A 21,561-nucleotide genomic window follows, 5' to 3' on the forward strand; every position below is an offset into this window, starting at 1 on the left:
TGCAGAGACAACACTTCACTGAAATTGGGAAAAGCTGTGACAAACAGAGACTGGGAGCTGCAGAGGATCAGGGTAGGTGAGTATTACTTGGGAGTTAATTGCTGGGAGTTGTAGTTTCACAACAGCTGCAGTGATATTCTTATCAATGTAGCTGGAGGCTGAATGTGGAAAGTACAGAACCTGTTCCCCCAGATTCCAGATGTCTCATTTCTCCCCGGCGTATGAAGACAATCCTCTAAGGCTTTCCCCGTAACGTACGTAAACCTGGGTGTTGGTGGGACATGTTACAGAATGTGATCTTGGCTCAGGTTTCTAACCACCATGTTTGTGTCAGAAGGAATGCATTGTTCACTACACAGGTCTCCACCATCTTCACATAACATGTGGTTGATAAATCAAGTGTCTGTTGTACCTAAGAAGTGTAGTGTAGTATCACTGTGCTATCGTAGTGAAATCACCTATTTGTGACCCATAAAAGGCCTTTTAGTTTGGTGGGTAGGGCACAAAGTTGGTGGACAGCACGATAGACAAAGATACGTGCCATTTTAAGGAGCAAAATTAGGTTAATACATCAGTGTGCATTAAGGCTGTTGATTTTCCTGCAGCTCCACCACTGGTGAATTAAAGCATTACACTATGTCCACTCAAACTAACAGGTGATGAAGGACAGAATGGGTCCTTCAGACTAAGGGTGCATGCACACTACGGAATACGCACGGAAAGGCCGCTGCGGATTTCGTTGCTGGCCCCTGCTTGTGGGTACGCGCATCTCCGCCTGTGCCATAGACTCCGTTCTAGGCACAGACTGATTCCGCCGTCTGTCGAAAGAATTGACATGTCAATTCTTTTGGTGGACGGCGAAATCGGCCTGGCCATAAAATGGGGTTTATGGCACGGCGGAGATGCGTGCTGCCGCAAGCAGGAGCCAGCAACGTAATCCGCAGCAGCCTTTCCGTGCGTATTCCGTAGTGTGCATGCACCCTTAGAGACGCTCTTGTAACTGAGCTCCACTATGGCCAATTGATGGGGATCTTTTCTATATTTCCTTGTTAACAGAGGGTCCCCTTTCTGGCTTTTTTTTAGAGAATAGACTCAGGCAGTAGCGGATTATAATAGGTCAGTTTCGGCCGGTAGCCTGGGGCCCATAGCCACCCAAACAGACTTATGGTGCGTTTACACAGGCAGATTTATCTGACAGATTTTTGAAGCCAAAGCCAGGCACAGACCATAAACAGGGAAGGGTCATAAAGGAAAGACAGATTTCTCCTCTTTTCAAATCCATTCCTGGTTTTGGCTTCCAAAATCTGTCAGATAAATCTGCCTGTGTAAACGCACCATTATACTTTCAGTAGTATATTGTCTCCTGGCTACAATCCTGCCATGATTTTGCAAATAATCGCTGCTTTTTTACTTCGATCTTGCACAAATCAGGGCATCATGACATTATTTATCCTGTACTATGAACACCACGCTAGTGTTGCCATAGTTACAGTGGGTTGGGGAGGCCAAGGCCTGGTGAAAGGCCCGGGGCCTACGGTAAAGTTAATCCTGGACATATAGAATAATGTAGTAATGTTAGCTTAGCTGGCAGGAGTCTTGGTTTCTGATGACTTAGAGGGATAGAATGAAGCCTATGACACAGCTGTAGGTGCGCTCTCACGTCAAAGCCCGTATTCAGCCCCAGGGTGGGGGCCGGTCTGTGTCACACAATGTTCGGCTCCTGATCCTCCCTATAGTGTCAGAAGGAACTCGGCTCAGTCCGTTCAGATAGCAGATCTCTGGGAAAGTGAAGGGAAACTGTCAGCATGGTACACCAAACCTTACTCCTCTCTGTTTTCATCTCAGTCATTGGACTTTCATGTTCTGCACATACCATACAAGGTAAGATTAACTTACAGATTTGTCTATTTTTGTCAAGTTACTGTATAGCCCAAGGTAAAGACTACAGGCCGCCTTCATTGCTTTAGGTACACCCTAGGTCAGGGATAGGGAACCGTCAGCCTTCCAGCTTTTGCAAAACTACAATTCCAATCATGCCTGGACAGCCAAATCTTTTCTTTGGCTGTCCAGGCATGATGGGAATTGTAGTTTTGCAACAGCTGGAGGGCTGACGGTTCCCCATCCCTGATCCCAGGGTGTACCTAAAGCAATGGGGGCTCTAAAGCAAAAACTAAATGGGGCGCCTCACGCTATCATCTGTTTCTATCCTGGGATATCCTGATCATGAAAAAAAAAAAAATTATAAAAAAAATTGCTAGATTTTTGAAAACCAAGTAACTGCTTTTTTCCAAAAACAGCACCCCCCCTTGTCATCAGGTTGTGTATAGCATTACGACTCCATTTATTTTAATGGAGCCAAGATGTAATTTCATATACAAATTGACGATTAGAAGAAAGCAACTATGGTTTTGTAATTCTGGATAACCCCTTAAGGGTACAAACACACACACGGCATATACGCTGCATATTTACTGCTGCGATACGCAGCAAATACGCAGCAGATTAGATCTAAATAACAACACAGCATCAAATCTGCTGCGTATACGCTGTGTGTGTATGTACCCTTATGGTGAGTTCACACCTACAGGATCTGCAGCAGATTTGATGCTGTGTTCAGTTATTTAAATGAAATCTGCTGCAGAAAATCAGCTGCAGATCCTGTAGGTGTGAAAGCACCATTAATGTGTACCTGTCATTTAAAAAAAAACAAAAAAACTTATAACATATTGTAGAGACATGTCAAAAGTTTTGTTCAGTTGAGGTCTGTGTGTCCAGACCCCCACTGATCAGTAGATATGGCTGGGGAAAGAGTGCTGCTAAGTGCTTCAATCTCTGCCTCAGGGCATGGGTTGAGCTGCATAGGTTAGTCACCTATCCAAACAGCGAGCTGCATAGGTTCGTCACCTACCCAAACAGCAGATCCCCACTAATCATATAAGACTATTTTTTAGATTAAAGGGAACCACCACATTTCTGCAATCACACAGACCCCCAAAATCCTTTGGCTTACAAATAAATATCCCATTAATGGAATTTGTCACCTGGCATTGCGGCACAGAGCCAGCCCTACCCCCCGCTAGAGCCCCAGATACTTACCCTTTGCTGCAAGTCCCACTCCTGGACCTGGTCCCGGGACGGACATCTCGCCACCGGAAGCCGTGCACGCGCATTCCAGAGATGAGTCCGACACCCATAGAGAATCTCATGTAATTTGCATACAGCGCACGCTCACCTTCCGGTGCCGATATCTCCAACTGGGTCCAGGAGCGGGACTGACAGCAAAGGGTAAGTATCCGGGGCTCCACCGGGGGGTGCTGCAATGCCGGGTGACCGATTCCCTTTGAATTTTTTTTTTCAATGGGAACTGTGTAATGCCTTATTCCTCCTGTGGGGGCGCTGCCAGGGAATTGAATGCTTAAAGGGGTTATCCAGTGCTACAAAAACATGGCCACTTTCTTTCAGCGACAACACGACTCTGTCTCCAGGTGCGGTTTGCAATTAAGCTCCATTCACTTCAATGGAACTGAGCATCAAAACCCCGCCCAAGCCGGAGACAAGAGTGGTGCTGTCTCTGGAAGAAAGTGGCCATGTTTTTGTAGCGCTGGAGAACCCCTTTAAAGGGGCTGTCCAGTAAAAAAAAAAATCTTTAAAATCAAGTAGTGTCAAAAAGTTATATAGATTTGTAATTTACTTCTACTTAAAAAAAAAAAAAGTCTTCCCATACTTATCAGCTGCTGTATGCCCTTTAGAAAGTGTTGTTTTATTTACATTGATAAATAGTGCTCTCTGCTGCCACCTCTGTGCATGTCAGGAACTGTCCAGAGCAGTAGCAAATCCCCATAGAAAACCTCTCCTGCTCAGGACAGTTCCTGTCTCAGCCAGAGATGTCAGCAGAAAGCGCTGTGTCTGAATGTAAATAAAACAACACTTTTTGCAGGACATACAGCAGCTGATAAGTATAGGAAAACTTGAGATTTTTAAATAGAATGTTATATAGATTTGTAATTTACTTCTGACACCAGTTGATTTGAAAGAAAAATTTTTTCGCTTTCCTCCAGGAACTGTACAAATACATAAGCAGAGCGTCTGCGTTCAGCAATGAGCTCTACGCTAAGGAAGTTTCAGTAACGGGCTGCATATTTTCCAGTGGCAGGCTGTCAGTGTGACAGCTCAATCCTGCCGCCAGCTATATGTGCAAGCACGCACAAGGAGCCTATTAATTACTGTGGTATTGTAATCATGGGGTTAATTAATGTCTACTTAACCAGTTATATGTCAGACTGTTTCATTAGGATTTTCCGTTCTTTTTTGCCAGTTATTTCAGGGGTGTTTATGCCAAACAACATCTCTGTGGATTACGATGGAGCCAGGACCGCGTGCGCCGTGCAGAACAGCAGACTGGCCACGCTGGCCGAAATTACCATTGCTTTTAGAAAAGGATATGAGTTCTGCAAGTAAGTGTGATAGACAACAAGAGGGAGCCCGCAGAATGTTTAAAGGGGTACTCCAGAGAACAATAATTTAAAATCAACTCGTGTCAGAAACTAATACAGATTTATTAATGGCTTCTATTAAAATAAATTTCCATTACTTATCAGCTGCTGTATGTCCTGCAGGAAGTTGTGTATTCTCTCCAGTCTGACACAGTGCTCTCTACTGCCACCTCTGTCCATGTTAGGAACTGTCCATAGCAGTAGTAAATCCTTTCGGAACTGCATAACTTTCTGATACCAGTTTATGGTAAAACCGTTCGTATTCTCTGGAGTACTACTTTAAAGCAAATGTACCCTCGGTTACACCATTGTTTTTTTTTTTGTTTTTTTACCTTAATCGATTGGCTGGAAGCGTTGTCTTCTTTTTTTTTTTTTTTCTAAACGCCACTTGGTCCCGGCAATTGGCGCCAGTCTTTTCCAGAGCTCAGGCCTGGTGCACAATTATTATTATGCACAATCTCATGTCTTCTACTGTACTGAAGAGTTGTTTGTGCCGCACTCTGGCCACTCCTTCCTCCTCTTCTCCTTCATGAATAATCAATGCAGCCCGGCCTCCTGCTCGCTCAGCTGTCAGCCAGTGTCTCTGATTGCAGATCAGTCCTCTGTAGGCAGGTTATGTCTGAAATAAACACTCAGATATACTTTAATGTCTGAGACCAAATGTGTTGGTTCTGTGGTATAGGGGTAACTCTCCTGTGTAGAGACCACCAGCAGTTCATTCACTGGTTCAAATCCTCTGATGGAAATAAAATTGAGTTTTTTTCCCCCTTCTCATTATTGTATCATGTTTAAGGCGATGTTCACACAAAGTATTTTTGCTCAGTATTTTGAAACCAAAACCAGGAGTGGATTGAAAACACCGAAAGGCTATGTTCACACACTGTTGAAATTGAGTGAATGGCCATCATTTAATGTCAAATAACAGCCATTGTTTAAAATAACAACAATTATTTGCCATTCAATGATGGCCATCCACTCAATTTCAACAGTGTGTGAACATAGCCTTAAAAATGATACAATAATGAGAATGAAAAAAAAGAACCTTATTTCATTTCCATCAGGGGATTTGAACCAGAGAATGAACTGCTGGTGGTTTCTAGACAGGCAAGTTACCTGTAGACCACAGCCCCTACACATTTGAGATCAGAGATTCAACTACATCTGAGTGTTTCTTTCAGACAGCCTGCCTACAGAGGACTGATCTGCAATCAGAGACACTGGCTGATAATTGAGCGAGCAGGAGGCCGGGCAGCATTGATAATTCATAAAGAAGAGGGAGGAGGAAGCAGTGGTGAGGCGTGCCAGAGTGTGTCACAAACAACTCCTCTTTGACACTTCATTACAGTAGGAGACGTGAGATTGTACATAATCCGCTGCACAGAAAATTACCAAAAGACACCATGCTGGACTGGAATTTGGAATCCTAAATAAACTCTTAAGGACCATACTTTCCCTATACACTTTAGATATATGTTAGCTGAAACTGCCGTCTTAGGGTGGACCAGATGATTGTCTAAAGTGTATGGCGGCCTTCCAACACTTCTTCAAGAAATGAGGTGGGGGGAGAAGGATCTGGCATGTGGGATTTTTATTGCTTGACATAACTGTTCTCAGAGATATAATCGGCCATCACAGCAGACTGGCTGTGGCTTACCCCTCCCCACAGGGAACACCTGAATGTGTGGCCGAATCCCTATCAGTGACAATAATGGGAATAGAGGTGAAGGTCTTGTTGCAGGGGTGCTTATAATGATACCTATCTATTCTTTACTCAGATGGGGCTGGACAGAGGAGAAGAGGATTGTCATGCTACGTCTGACCCCATTTGAAGCCTGTTCTGACTATAATGTTGGTATTTTGATAAGAGACTGTCCCAATATCAGAGCAGCATTCTGTGCTAATAAGACTTCAGGTGAGTTCCTGCATCCACCTTATCCAAGAGGCCTGTTGACCTATTACATACGGGAGCTGTGACAGGAGCAGGGGAGAGACAGCAACGGTGACAGGAGCAGGGGAGAGACATGAGCGAAGGAGACTGGAGCAGTGACGGGCGGGGGAGAGACGGGAGCGGTGATAGGAGCGGGGGGGGGAGAGACATGAGCGAAGGAGACTGGAGCAGTGACGGGCGGGGGAGAGACGGGAGCAGTGACAGGAGCGGGGGGGAGAGATAGTAGCGGTAACAAGTGGAGTAGATGGAAGCGGGTGACAGGAGCGGGGGAGATGGGAGCAGGGACAGGAGCGCAGGGAGAGATAGGAGCGGTAACAGGAGTGGGGGAGATGGGAGCAGGGACAGGAGCGCAGGGAGAGATAGGAGCGGTAACAGGAGTGGGGGATATGGGAGCAGGGACAGGAGCGCGGGGAGAGATAGGAGCGGTAACAGGAGTGGGGGAGATGGGAGCAGGGACAGGAGCGCGGGGAGAGATAGGAGCGGTAACAGGAGTGGGGGAGATGGGAGCAGGGACAGGAGCGCGGGGAGAGATAGGAGCGGTAACAGGAGTGGGGGAGATGGGAGCAGGGACAGGAGCGCGGGGAGGCATCTGTGCCGCTATCCGCACTATGACCTGTCCTTTTTTTTTTTGTTCACGGCAAGGATCACGGCACAGATGATGGTATGAATGCACACATAGGATTTACTGGGCTGTAAAATTTCACAGGACATGTGAATAAGGCCTTAGCTGTTCCAATGCCGAGCTCAGATTTTTAGGGATTGAGCTAATGTACCATGTCTGTACAGGAGCTAAGACTTAACCAGCTTTACATGTATCAGGGACCAATAGGAAACTACATGATCATAGAAAAGCAGTGTTCATATATTAAATCTTGATTAAAATGCTATTGTTCTATACATTCAGGGGCTATCAGTGAGGTAACAATACCATACAGTCTTGTTTCATCGTATGAAAACGCCAGCAATACCTGCACAGACAATGGACTTACTATAGCCACAAAGGAGCAAATGGAAAAGAATATGACAAACATCACTGACACTGGGTAAGTTGCACAATTCTCTTTTTTTTTTTTTTTTAAATAAATTCTGTGTTTATTAACTAATTTTCGGACAAGGGACAATCAACAGACGGGACAAGCATGGAAAAAAAAATGAAGCATCAATATTACTAACAGAATGCAATAAGCAGGTCTGAGAGAATATAAGACAATAAAATGATATAAGTAAAAATAGAGACCTATGTGGAGGTCAAGCATACATGTAGACAAGTGGCCTGGGGCACCGTCCCACCATCAATTCCCCCCAGTCTTTACCAGAACACCAAAAAAGAAAGGGGAAGAGGAGGGGAAGGGAAGGGGCTGAGTGGAGAGGGAAGAAAGAAGAAGGAAGGGGGGTAAAAAAAAAAAGGGGGGGGGGGGGAGGACCAGGTGGGGAGGTGAGACAAGGAGGGGGATATTCCAGAGGACCAGCCGAAGAAGAGGATGTAAACGTGGGGCCTTCGGATAACAGAACCAGGACCTACCTCTGAGAGGATGGGTCCTCACGCAGCAGAGATCTATAATCGTCCTTATCTTGAAACTCAGTCCATGCCAACCACGTGCTCGTGAACCAGGCATTTTAGTTATGTAGCTCAAAAGTCAAATCTTCCATTCTTATGATTTCATTAACTTTGGAAACCCAAAGGGAAACGGGCGGGGGAATCGCCCGTTTCCAGTAGAGGGGTATGCAAGATCTGAAGGCCATGACCAGAAAGCGCAACAAAGAGCGCCTATACTTTTTCATTGAAATCTCTGTGTGATGCAGAAGAAAGAGCGGGGGAGAGGTCAGTCGTCAAGCCAGTGACCCGGCATATGAGGCAGCTGGCCAGAACCGGCACATAGTGTCTCGAGGTAGGTCTTGGAAGTAGGGAATTGGGACACTGGTGGTAGTGAGCGCAAAAGTGTGTAAGTTGGGAGAAGATGCACAACTCTCTTAAGTAACCACCATTTGGGGATAGGAGGATCCAATGTTCACATGCACGTGGTTATATGGGAGTAGGTATTCATTCCTGAGCATATACAATGCATTTCGATAGTCTCAATACCCCATAAGTGACACTAATTTAGTGAAAAGGAAAAACTAAAATCTCCAGACCCCTTTCTCAGTGCGGAGGTGAAGCCCTTTTACCAGTGATTCAGGGCTCCAGTCTTCTAGGCTATGAGTAATGTTGAGTGGACTTGCCGAACTGTTCCTTTACGGCACTGTTCTCTGAACCAGAATGCTTAGGGAGTCCATTGGCTGTATCAGTGTTTTTCTGGCAGCCCTATGGTGGCATCCAACTTCTCCAGCCACCAGGAGTCAAATGTCAAGTGTTCGGGTTCAGAGAATGTTGCCGAACCCAAACAGTTCGGCAAGTCCGCCAACACTAACTATAAGGCTACAAGGTTTTCACCTGGATTTGGTGATTTTCTGTTATTCTTCTCTGCAGAACCTCTCCTGCCCTGTCAGGTTGGATGGGGACCAGCGGTGGAGTCATTGTCAGGTGTCTACAGAGATGTTCCATTGGGACTAATGGGTGGTGCTTGGTCTCCTCCTCACTGTTGGGATGGTATGGGGCAGGAAAGGGGCAGTGCTTGGTCTCCTCCTCACTGTAGGGATGATATTGGGCAGGTGATGGCAGTGCCGGGTCTCCTCCTCACTGTAGGGATGGTACGGGGGCAGGTGATGGCAGTGTCTGGTCTTCTCCTCACTGTAGGGATGGTATGGGGCAGGTGATGGACAGTGCCCGGTCTCCTCACAGTAGGGATTGTATGGGGCAGGTGATGGGCAGGCCCGGTCTCCTCCTCACTGTAGGGATGGTATGGGAAAGGTGATGGGAAGTGCCTGGTCTCCTCCTCACTGTAGGGATGATATTGGGCAGGTGATGGCAGTGCCTGGTCTCCTCCTCACTGTAGGGATGGTATGGGGCAGGTGATGGCAGTGCCTGGTCTCCTCCTCACTGCAGGGATGGTATGGGGCAGGTGATGGGCAGGTCCCGGTCTCCTCCTCACTGTAGGAATGGTATGAGGCAGGTGATGGCAGGTCCCGGTCTTCTCCTCACTGTAGGGATGGTGTGGGGCGGGTGATAGGAAGTGCCTGGTCTTCTCCTTACTGTAGGGATGGTATGGGGCGGGTGATAGGAAGTGCCTGGTCTTCTCCTTACTGTAGGGATGGTATGGGGCAGGTGATGGGAAGTGCCTGGTCTTCTCCTCACTGTAGGGATGGTATGGGGCAGGTGATGGGCGGGTTCTGGTCTCCTCCTCACTGTAGGGATGGTATGGGGCACGTGATGGCAGTGCCTGGTCTTCTCCTCACTGTAGGGATGGTATGGGGCACGTGATGGCAGTGCCTGGTCTTCTCCTCACTGTAGGGATGGTATGGGGCAGGTGATGGGCAGTGCCTGGTCTTCTCCTCACTGTAGGGATGGTATGGGGCAGGTGATGGGCAGTGCCTGGTCTCCTCCTCACTGTAGGGATGGTATGGGGCAGGTGATGGGCGGGTCCTGGTCTCCTCCTCACTGTAGGGATGGTTTGGGGCAGGTGATGGGCAGTGCCTGGTCTTCTCCTCACTGTAGGGATGGTGTGGGGCAGGTGATGGGCAGTGCCTGGTCTTCTCCTCACTGTAGGGATGGTATGGGGCGGGTGATGGGCGGGTTCTGGTCTCCTCCTCACTGTAGGGATGGTATGGGGCACGTGATGGCAGTGCCTGGTCTTCTCCTCACTGTAGGGATGGTATGGGGCAGGTGATGGGCAGTGCCTGGTCTTCTCCTCACTGTAGGGATGGTATGGGGCAGGTGATGGGCAGGCCCGGTCTCCTCCTCACTGTAGGGATGGTATGGGGCAGGTGATGGGCGGGTCCTGGTCTTCTCCTCACTGTAGGGATGGTATGGGGCAGGTGATGGGTGAGTCCTGGTCTTCTCCTCACTGTAGGGATGGTATGGGGCAGGTGATGGCAGTGCCTGGTCTTCTCCTTACTGTAGGGATGGTATGGGGCAGGTGATGGGCAGTGCCCGGTCTCCTCACTGTAGGGATGGTATGGGGCAGGTGATGGGAAGTGCCTGGTCTTCTCCTCACTGTAGGGATGGTATGGGGCAGGTGATGGGAAGTGCCTGGTCTTCTCCTCACTGTAGGGATGGTATGGGGCAGGTGATGGGCAGTGCCTGGTCTCCTCCTCACTGTAGGGATGGTATGGGGCAGGTGATGGGCAAGTCCCAGTCTTCTCCTCACTGTAGGAATGGTATGAGGCAGGTGATGGCAGGTCCCGGTCTCCTCCTCACTGTAGGGATGGTATGGGGCAGGTGACAGACAGTACCCGGTCATCTTCTCAATGTAGGGATGGTAATGGACAGGTGATTGTCAGGGCCTGGTTTCCTCCGGACATGACGCATACAATTGAGACCGAACAGTTCAATCTTGGTTATTGTGGATCTTGTCATGCATTGTCAGCTGTGAGACCTTATATAGACAAGGAGAGTAAAAGGGTATACATGTTTTAGAGTGTATACATGTTTTATCAAGAATCGCATGGGGTTATCATGATACAGATTTTCAAGGGTTACGAGTTATATGTGTGGACACACTTTTTATAATCAAATAAAAAATATGGGTAATTTAGGGAATGTAGTTCTAGATTATCAAGTTATTATATAATATATCATCACTAGTATATGTGTATGTAAGGGTGTGTGTATGTATGTGTGTGTATGTATGCACATATGGATATTGCACATGGGTTTATGTTTATATACATTGGTAGCTGTATTTTACGTATATTTTTTCTATTATTATTTTTTTCTATTTTCACCTTTCAATGGCGGTGTTTGTAGTATTATCCATTTAATAATTTTTCATTTGTATCTATTCATTCAATCATATTAATTTTCTTTGGTTATAGATATGCGGCGTTATGTAATCATGTTTATAATTTCGGATATGGACACATGTATATATGCGCATGCGCTGTGGACATTATTACATATTTATTATCATTAGCGTATGGGCCTCGTTGATACAATGGGACCTATTATGTGATCATTATCCGTATGGGTTTGATAGTCCTTATGGGGTTAACCTTAATATTTATGGACAGGTGTCACGTTACTGTTGATGTTTGGGTCACGTGACGACCGGCTTACACTGTGGCTGAGGTGGCATAACGTATTGATCATGTGGCCGCTGCCGTGCCGATCCATTTGCTCATTGGGACTTTGTTTTTACCCTTTGAATTTACTGGATATTTGTTACATGCCGTACGTTTACTGTAACTTGTATGTTAGTTTGTGGTTTTTTTCATATTAATTTTTGTATGCAACCCTTTGCGTTAACGTGACCGGACCTGGCATTAGGTCACTTCCGGTTCCGTGCGTTCCACTGCGGCGTGCGTTCCATGGTCAGACGGGATCCACAGCAGGTATTGATCAACATGATTGTTTATGAGTGTATATATACCAACATTAACAGCTAGATATTACAACTCCTGATGAAGTTATGATGGCATAACGAAACGCGTGGGGGGTAGGTGCTGTGTGCCAGGGGATCCTGCCATTGCTACAGGTCCTGTGTTTACATCATGGATTAGGTTATTGTGGTATACTTTGATCTTGGTTATTTTGATGTAAATACTTTATTCTGCTCTTTTTTTATTTATTCCATTTTTGTATTGATTTTTGTGACTTGATATTGTACATTGCAATAGGCAGGGTATTTATTGTGTGGGTAGTACCCCACCTGGCACATTACTTGTTGCCCCTAATATCCTTGGGGGGCACTTGTGTAGTTACATCTTGGCCTATAAGGCCTGTTTTAAGTGGTTTTAACATGTATGTTTTTGTTGGTTGGTTATAAAATAAAATTTATCTTTTTGCATTATATATTCTTTGTATATTTTTTGGGTGTGCATTAGTGTTGGTTAGTCTAGCCGCTGTCCCCTTTTGTTGTATACAAGGAGAGTAAAAGGGTCTTATGACTCTCCTGAATGCAGTGCATCACTCATAGGAGCAGAAGTGCTGTAAAAGGCCACAGCAATGGAACCAAGGGGTTATGGTTTCCCCATGGGCAACTTCGTGGTTGCACTTCACATTGTCACTTCTTATGCAAAGATGGCCGCCATGACAAAAATGCCCATATCTCTGTAAATAAAAGGACATAACTATCACATTTTTGGTGCTGCTGTAATTTCTTATCTACTACTACAGGAAATGGAAATTCCCTTTAAGATAACAAATGACATGTCGTCATTGTATGTGCATCTTGTTGTTTAGTGCCATATACTACCGGTGATGAAGTAGCAATAGAAATTCATTATCCTCTCTGTTTTTGCCTCCCTCAGGCTTGCATGGTACAACTGGGGAGTTGGACAGAAGAACAATGGGAGTTTTGCAGGAGATTTGTGTGATGATGTGTTAAGTCACGCTTCTGCCTTCTGTTATAACCCGGCCTGTAAGTAAAGCGCTCTATAAACTGTCCATGATGTACACACCTTAAAGGGGTTGTCCAGCGAAAATCTTTATCTTTCAAATCAACTGGTGTCAGAAAGTTATATAGATTTGTAATTTAGTTCTATTAAAAAATCTCAAGTCTTCCCGTAATTATTAGCTACTGTATGCAGGGACGGTCTTTGCATTTCTGGGACCCCAAGCGAAGTTATGTCTGGGCCCCCCCCCCCTCGACAGGCACTCCACAAAAATAGACCGCTGTGTACTACCCCCAGTAGTATATACCCCTTGTGCGCAGCTGCCAGTATTATATACCCCTTGTGTGCTTCCCCTCAGTAGTATATACCCCTTGTGTGCTTCCCCAGTAGTGTATAGACGCCTGTGTGTTCCCCTAGTTATATATAGCTCCCCCTGTGTGCTCCCCCAAAAGTATATAGACCCCCTGTGTGCTGTCCCAGTTGTATATAAACCCCCTGTGTGCTGCCCCCAATCGTATATACCCTGTGTGCTGCCCCAGTTACATATACCCCCTGTGTGCTCTCCCACTAGTATATAGACCCCCTGTGTGCTCCCCCACTTGTATATAGCTCCCCTGTGTGCTCCATCAGTGGTATATAGCCCCCTGTGTGCTCCCCCACTTGGATATAGACCTCCTGTGTGCTCCTCCACTTGGATATAAACCCCCTGTGTGGTTCCCCCAGTAGTATATAGACCCCCTGTGTGCTCCACCAGTATTTTATAGATCCCTGTGTGCTCCACCAGTATTTTATAGATCCCTGTGTGCTCCCCCAGTAGTATATAGACCACTGTGTGCTACTCCAGCAGTATATAGACCCCTTGTGTGCTGCCCCCAGTTATATATAGACCCCCTGTGTGCTTCCCCAGTTATATATAGACCCCCTGTGTGCTCCCCAGTTATATATAGACCCCCTGTGTGCTCCCCGTTATATATAGACCCCTGTGTGCTGCCCCCAGTAGTATATAGACCCCCTGTGTGCCCCACCAGTAGTATATAGACCTCTGTGTGCTCCTCCAGTAGTATATAGACCCCGTGTGCTGACCCAGTAGTATATAGACGCTTGTGTGCCCCCCCAGTTATATATAGACCCCCTGTGTGCCGCCTCAGCAGTATATAGACTCCTGTGTGTTCCCCCAGTAGTATATAAACCCCCTGTGTGCCCCACCAGTAGTATATAGACCCCTGTGTGTTCCCCCAGTGGTATATAGACCCCCTGTGTGCCCCACCAGTAGTATATAGACTCCTGTGTGTTCCCCCAGTAGTATATAAACCCCCTGTGTGCCCCACCAGTAGTATATAGACCCCTGTGTGTTCCCCCAGTGGTATATAGACCCCCTGTGTGCCCCACCAGTAGTATATAGACCCCCTGTGTGCTACTCCAGTAGTATATAGACCCCCTGTGTGCTACCCCAGTAGTATATAGCCCCCCTATGTGCTCCCCCACTTGGATATAGACCTCCTGTGTGCTCCCCCAGTTGTATATAGACCCCATTCTGCTGCCCCAAGTAGTATATAGACCCCCTGTGTGCTGACCCAAGAAGTATATAGACCCCTCTGTGAAGCCCCAGTAGTCTATAGCCCCCTGTGTGCTCTCCCAGTTATATATAGCCCCCCTGTGTCTTCCCCGTTATATAGCCCCACTGTGCACTCCCCCAGTTACACAGGCCCCTGTGTGCTCCCCCTCCCATATAGTATATAACACAATAAAACAAACACTTATACTCACCTGGGTCCGGGCGTCTCCTCTTCTCTTAACTCTTGTGGCTGCAAGGGTTTTCCCTGCGGTCACAAGAGGCCGCGCTCCCCTTGTCCTGGCGCCGATGCTCCAGTGATGTCACTGGAGCACCGACACCACAAGGACAGAGAGGCCACTTGTGACTGCAGGGAAAACACTTCCTGCGGCCACAAGAGTGACTGACAGGAAGGGAGCCAATGGCTCCCGCCCTGTCAGTGCTGCTGCTGCATGTAACTGTGAGTGCTCATAGTTACAGTTCAGATCACAGCAGCAAGCGGGGCAGCGGCCCTGTCTAGCGGTCTTGAGCACAAGAGAAGAGTGGGCATGGGGGCCCCCCTGGATGTTGGGGGCCCCAAGCGATTGCTTGGGGTGCTTGGTGTCAAAGACCGCTACTGACTGTATGTTATGCAGGAAATGTTTTATTATTCAGTCGTTGCTCATTTTTCTCCTGATGACGTTGCGGTAGCAACGAAACATGTAGAGAGATAGCACTGTATTGATTTTATTAGTATATAACCAGCTCTCTGTGAATTAGCCAGCATAGGTCTGCAGCATATGCTGTGCTTTAGATAGTTAAGTTAGTTGTATATCTCCAGTGTACACTGGGTCCTAGATAGAGAGATAGTTGTATCTTCATAGTAGTTATTTACACGGATAATAGAGCTGGGTGATATGTGATTTTAATTTGTTCATTACCATTTTACTTATATACAATAAACGTTACATTTTACTGATAAGGGGGGTATCTTTAATAGAAGGGGTTTTTGTACCCCGGGCTTTGGCCTGTGGGTTTATTGGAATTGTGTTATTTTCAGTCTGACACAGTGCTCTCTGCTGACATCTCTGGCCAAAAAAGGAACTCTGTCTCGGTTATCTATGAATCCCCATAGAAAACCTCTCCTGCTCTGGGCAGTTCCTGTCTCGGACAGAGGTGGCAGCAGAGAGCACTGTGTCAGACTGAAAATAAAACAACATTTCCTGCATGACATACGGTAGCTAATAAGTACGAGGAGACTTGAGATTTTTTAATAGAAGTAAATTACAAATCTATATAACTTTCTGACACCAGTTGATTTGATAGAATTTTTTTTGCTGGATAACCCCTTATAAGTTACTGTACAGTATAGCAATCAGCATGTGGAGTATAATGTGTAGTAACTGCATATGCGTGATAACACAGCAGCAGTTTGTAGATACATAATGGATGTGGAGATCCCCATAATGAAGTAGTATAGTACAACAGGCTAGAATAGAGAAGCAGGGCTGCTGTCAAAGGTCTGTGTGGTCACATGACAGCAATGGGGAAGGGGGGTGTTAACCATGGGCCAATCAGGAAGTGAGAATCACAGAGCTGTGCAGGAGGACAGTGACAGAAACTTCTCTATACAGCAGTGTAAATGGCTGAATGTAAGTGCAGGCACCTTATAGCAGCAGTGTGTATAGCTGAGTGTAAGTGCAGGCACATTATAGCAGCAGTGTGTATAGCTGAGTGTAAGTGCAGGCACATTATAGCAGCAGTGTGTATAGCTGAGTGTAAGTGCAGGCACATTATAGCAGGAATAGAGAGGATGGGAAACGCAAGGACTGACAGAGACTGCAGGAAGGAATGAGCAGGGTATAGGTTGAGCACAGTATAGCAACATTCTCTGTCCAGGGAGAGGAGGGTTAGAGTTATGAAGAGATTATCTCCACAGTCTATGATTTGGAAGGTCAAAGTACAGTGCTGTAGACCCCGCTATTCAGACCATACCCCTCCCCCACTCCCCCTCCAACCCACCCAGTACAGGGAGCTCTTAAACCAAAGCAATGCTTCTAAACCAAGTCACAATTTTGAAAAACTAAAAGCTCTTCTTGCAAAACGCTCTCAATCCAAGTTACTCTTAAACCAAGGTAACACTGTGTATATATTCCAAAAAAAAAAAAAAAAAAAAAAGACTGTATTGCTGGATATGGAAATGTAACCCGTATACTTTATTTTGTTCTTTTTTAGTATCTGATGTCCTCATATCTAAAGATAACCAAAGTAAGTTCCCACTGTGCCACTTTTTGTTCTAGATTCTCTATACGAAAGGTTATTTTACTACACGGTCCTTTGAGATACTATGATCAGGATATTATCTTGTCCTTGGCATTCACTGTCACAGAGATACGTCAAAAGCGTAAGTGCTTAGATCTTCACTGGTTTCTAGAATGAGCAGGGAGAAGCACTTAGCTAAGCTCTTCTCTCCCACACTCTCCACTCACTGCAGTATATGAGCCCCATAGACTTTCTATAAAGATTGTCTCCTTTAACGAGGAGAGGAATGGGGAGCACAGAGCTTAGTTGAGCTCTTCTCCTCACTTTAAAAGTGACAGTGACACATTAATCTTGTGACCATTTTACTTTTCAGTATTTTTCTGCTTTGTAGCAGTTGGCCTTTCTCTGTTAACCTCTTAATGGTCACCATATGGCATTGGCGGTTGTCACATAGAGTGGGCACAGAAGCTGAGCCATGCTGTATGTGGCCGTTGCCAGCTGGCACCTACCTGCAACTACTATGTAAACGGACCCTTTACATTCATTCTCCTAAGTAACTCCTAGATCAGCTCACCTCTGTCTGTCTGTCTATTTACAGCCTGGAAGAAAATCGCTATAGGATGTACCATTGCCTTGATATTTGTGATATTACTGATAGCGGCTGCATTCATGAGAGGGTGAGTATCAGGAAATTCCCATAGCGCACCTTTCAGTATTGCATGATGGGTACAGATCTGTATTGAGTAGTTTTAAAATTAGCTATTAGGCCTGTTACACATGAATGGTACTGATAATCGTCCGTAACATGAAACAACATCTGCAGATCATCAGAACTGGACCTTGTTCACACTTCTGTATGAAAATACGAATCAAATAATATGTGCAATATGGACCAGTATTATATTCCCAATCGGTAGCAATGTCACTGCAGCCCTTGTTAAATGATAATCGGGCCGTGTAATAGGCCTAGTAAACAAGCGCCGATCTAGCAGATCAGCGCTCGTTTACAGTTATTATTGGGCCTTCATCGGCCCATGTAATACTACCTTAACAGCTATGATTGCTCACTACTGCTCTATAATTTCCTCCATGCTGATGCTGCTTCTTAGGGTGTACAATAGAGATATAGTGGAGCAGAATCTCCTTATGTATGTATGAAATCTATGGGAGACCTAATAAAGGTTAGCCTCTATTCACATGTACATGGACTACTGAAAATGATGGGGTCTGTAGAGGGGAAAACTGGTGAAAAATGCCATAAACAAATTATATAATGGTACAAATGCACAGTACGCTCATAGAAAAAAACAATAATCCTCCTGTTATCCCTCCTGGGCCTATAATATGTATCATTTACTTTCCAGAAACAAATTTATATGCTGCATGGGTGACACGCAATCTCAGCCAGCGGAGACCCCGACGGTCCCATCAGCCCCTGTGCCCACATGGAATACCACCAGCATTTACCGGCGCATTAGTCAAGTGAACAAAGACCTAGTTTATGATAATATGCGTTATTCAGAAAAACGGCCCTCAGTGATCCGACCGGATATGATCAACTACAAAAGCCACTACAGCAACATGGGGTTTGACACCACGGGAGAGGAATGAGGACGCTATACAGGATGACAGTGGAAACTCGGCCATTACTGCTAGCAAATGTCGGATTCACCAAGATATGGTCGACCTGTACATAGCTACAACAGATGGGAGTGATAAAAGGGTCAAAAGTAGTGACTTTTTCCATAAAAGATAGAAAAACTTGTAAAATATGTTATAAATTATTATATTATTATTTTTAATATTTTTTGTTAAAGGGAACCAGTCACTACAAAAACACCATCTTTTCTATTAACATCATGTTATAGAGCAGGAAAAACTGAGCAGATTGATATATAACTTAATGGGAAAAGATTCAGTATAACTTGTAAAATACTGGTTAAAATCTCCCAGGACTCCTAAACATGGACATATCGGAGATTTCATTCAGTAAAAGTAAAGTTACACTGAATGCTTTCCTATAAATCTATATATCAATCTGCTCAGCTCCTCCTGCTTTATAACATGATGCACATAGGGTAGATAACATTTTCATGGTGTCAGGTTCCCTTTAAGTATGTGTTATATACAAGATGGCCTGTAGGTGTCACTATTTCTACTTAAATGTTGAATTTAATCTCTTAAAACTTTTACCTATATACTGGGTGCCATCATTTTATATCGTAGGATGAAATTATTTAGTGCTATTCCAATGTCCCTCTACGTTAGTGCGGTTGGACAGTCATTGACTGGTGTGAAATTGGTTTATAGGTTTATCATAATATATAATATATTATTAATAAATATTATTTTTATAATATTTATATTGTCATGTGCATTTTTTGTATTTTATACCTTTTGCGTTTTCTTTGCATATTTGAAGCCTAAAATGATGCCTTATAGGTTGCCCTATTGTACTGGTCTTATTACTGAACATATGAGATGGTGCTGATAAAGTAGTCAGGAATAAGTGATAAATACAAACATATAAAACTATACAAAAGAAAGGTAGGTATGACCAGCATGTAATACTGCATGATCACCCAGCTATAACACCCGATCGCTGAGGTTTACTAAAGGCAGATCCTTGGCTGATCCCCAGGACACTATGATATTTCTGTGTTTTTTTTTTTCTATTAGTTGCTTTTACTTTTGACCTTTTTTTTTAACGGTTTACAGTTGCCCCTTAAAGTGGTACTCCAGTGAATATTTTTTCTTTAAAATCAACTGGTGTCAGAAAGTGATATAGATTTGTAATTTACTTCTATTTAAAAGTCTTTCAGTACTTATCAGCTGCTATATGTCCTGTAGGAAGTGGTGTATTCTTTCCAGTATGACCTGGTGCTCTCTGCTGCCACCTCTGTCCATGTCAGGAACTGTCCAGAGCAGTAGTAAACCCCCATAGAAAACATCACCTACTCTACACCACTTCCTGCAGGACATACAGCAGCTGATAAGTACTTGAAGGCTTGAGATTTTTAAAATAGAAGTATATTACAAATCTATATGACCTTCTGACACCAGTTGATTCGAAAGAAAACTTTTCTTTTGTTGGAGTACCCCTCCTAAAGTCCTTTAAGTGGTATTATTATTGGGCTATATATTATATCATATATTTCCTATTAGATAGCAGTAAGACTTTTGCTAACATTTTGATGGAGACTCGTGACTCTGTTCTTAAGATTACTGGGCTCCCAGCAGTCAGACCCCCTCCAATGATCATAAACTTCTCAGCCCCTTAATGTTGTACTATCTGCACCGTTTCACCGTTAACCCTGGGAGTGCCGTGGACTATCTTTTTGCTATATTAGTACAGGGGCCTATTCCACGGAGCGATAATCGGCCCGATTCGGCAGATTATCGCTCTGTGGAATAGAGACCATGATCAGCCGATGATTGTGTCATTGGCTGATCGCTTATTTAGGTTCAAACCTTAAATCATCGGGCACCCACCGCGCATCGCTGAGTGGAATAGCGATGCGTGGCGGGCGACTGACAATCTCACAAGCACCATGCTTTACCTTCACATGTTGCAGGGCTTCTCCTGCGCTCCTTCTTCCTCCTGGTCCCACGTGTAGCAGCAGCTTCGGTGCGGCTTGTCTGAACTGACAGACCGCTCAGCCAATCACTGGCCAGGACCGCTGCAGCCAGTGATTGGCTGAGCGGTCTGTCAGCTCAGACAGGCCGCACTGAAGCTGCTGCTGCTCGCGGGACCGGGAGGAAAAAGGAGCGCAGGAGAAGCCCTGCAACATGTTTAGGTAATGTATGGTGTTTACACAAGGGCTGCAAGGACATCGGTAACGATGTCCCTGCAACCTTCCCTAATTGATTATCAGGCCGTGGAATAGGCCCAGTAAACAAGCGTCGATCTAGCAGGTCGGCGCTCGGTTACATTATTGATCGGGCCGCCATGGAATAGGACCCTTAGGTCCTCTGGCACCTACATCACCCTACAGAGCAGTGCTGCTTTTTCTCTCATTTATATTATTGGACCAAAGCTTGCACGCAAAACCTCTACTATGGAACCGCAAACCAGCAATCTGGATGCTAAATTTGTGATCACACAACTGCACCGGCAGCACATCCATTTGCCTATTCTACTAATGAAGTGGAGAAGATTTTAGGAGATGTGGAAGAGGAGGCTCCGTTCCTGGTCATCACTGCTGCAATAGATATGCAAAGAAATGATGAAAATCTATCCAAACGGACTGTTACATTACAACTACACATTAGCACCCTTACCAGGTATCATCAACACCGTATACCTAGGGGCATGAGAACCAGACTGAGACCTAACACGCTTCTGGAAGATCTAGAATTCCGACATAAGTTTGAAGAGATCTCTGACAAGTATGCTTTTGAGGTGATTTTACAACACAACGAGAGACTACAGAAAAAACTTAAATTAACACATACTAGACTTACTAAAGTGGACACCTAGAGGACCGAGCCAATTTAAATTTTTGCGTTTTCGTTTTTCCTCCTTGTGCTGAAAAGGCCATAGCACTTGCATTTTTCCACCTAGAGACCCGCATGAGCCCTTATTTTTTGCTCCACTAATTGTACTTTGCAAAGACAGGCTGAATTTTTTTCATAAAGTACACTGCAAAACCAGTTTATTTGGAGAGTTTTTGTTTTTACGCAGTTCGTCCTGGGGTAAAACTGTCTTGTTATACAGTATATGTTCCTCAAGTCGTTACGTTATGTATGTAACTTGTATAACTTTTCTTTTATCTGATGGCTTTTAAAAAATTCAAACCATTGTTAACAATTAGATGTTCCTTAAAATTGCTCCATTCCCAGGCTTATAGCGCTTTTATCCTTTGGTCTATGGGGCTGTGTGAGGTGTCATTTTTTGC

General features: G+C 45.1%; 2 protein-coding genes across 3 annotated transcripts in view; one reads left to right on the forward strand and one right to left on the reverse strand.

Moving 5' to 3' along the window:
• The window catches only part of NAT10 (N-acetyltransferase 10), a 364,178-nt gene that overhangs the window by 119,492 nt on the left and 223,125 nt on the right, over window positions 1-21,561 (reverse strand). The window lies entirely within an intron of this gene.
• Window positions 977-19,022, forward strand: LOC138789465 (uncharacterized). 2 transcript variants are annotated; one of them, XM_069968128.1, is made up of 9 exons: window positions 977-1,536; window positions 1,846-1,881; window positions 4,316-4,454; window positions 6,269-6,405; window positions 7,346-7,484; window positions 12,787-12,896; window positions 16,637-16,669; window positions 17,262-17,340; window positions 18,028-19,022. In XM_069968128.1, the coding sequence occupies exons 3-9, from the start codon at window positions 4,333-4,335 to the stop codon at window positions 18,272-18,274; spliced, it is 867 nt and encodes a 288-aa protein (XP_069824229.1). In that variant the 5' UTR covers window positions 977-1,536; window positions 1,846-1,881; window positions 4,316-4,332; the 3' UTR covers window positions 18,275-19,022. The 2 variants fall into 2 exon arrangements, with proteins under 2 accessions (XP_069824229.1, XP_069824228.1); XM_069968127.1 differs by having other exon boundaries at window positions 977-1,881.

The sequence above is a fragment of the Dendropsophus ebraccatus genome, chromosome 4 (assembly GCF_027789765.1).
Source record: "Dendropsophus ebraccatus isolate aDenEbr1 chromosome 4, aDenEbr1.pat, whole genome shotgun sequence".
NCBI lineage: Eukaryota > Metazoa > Chordata > Amphibia > Anura > Hylidae > Dendropsophus > Dendropsophus ebraccatus.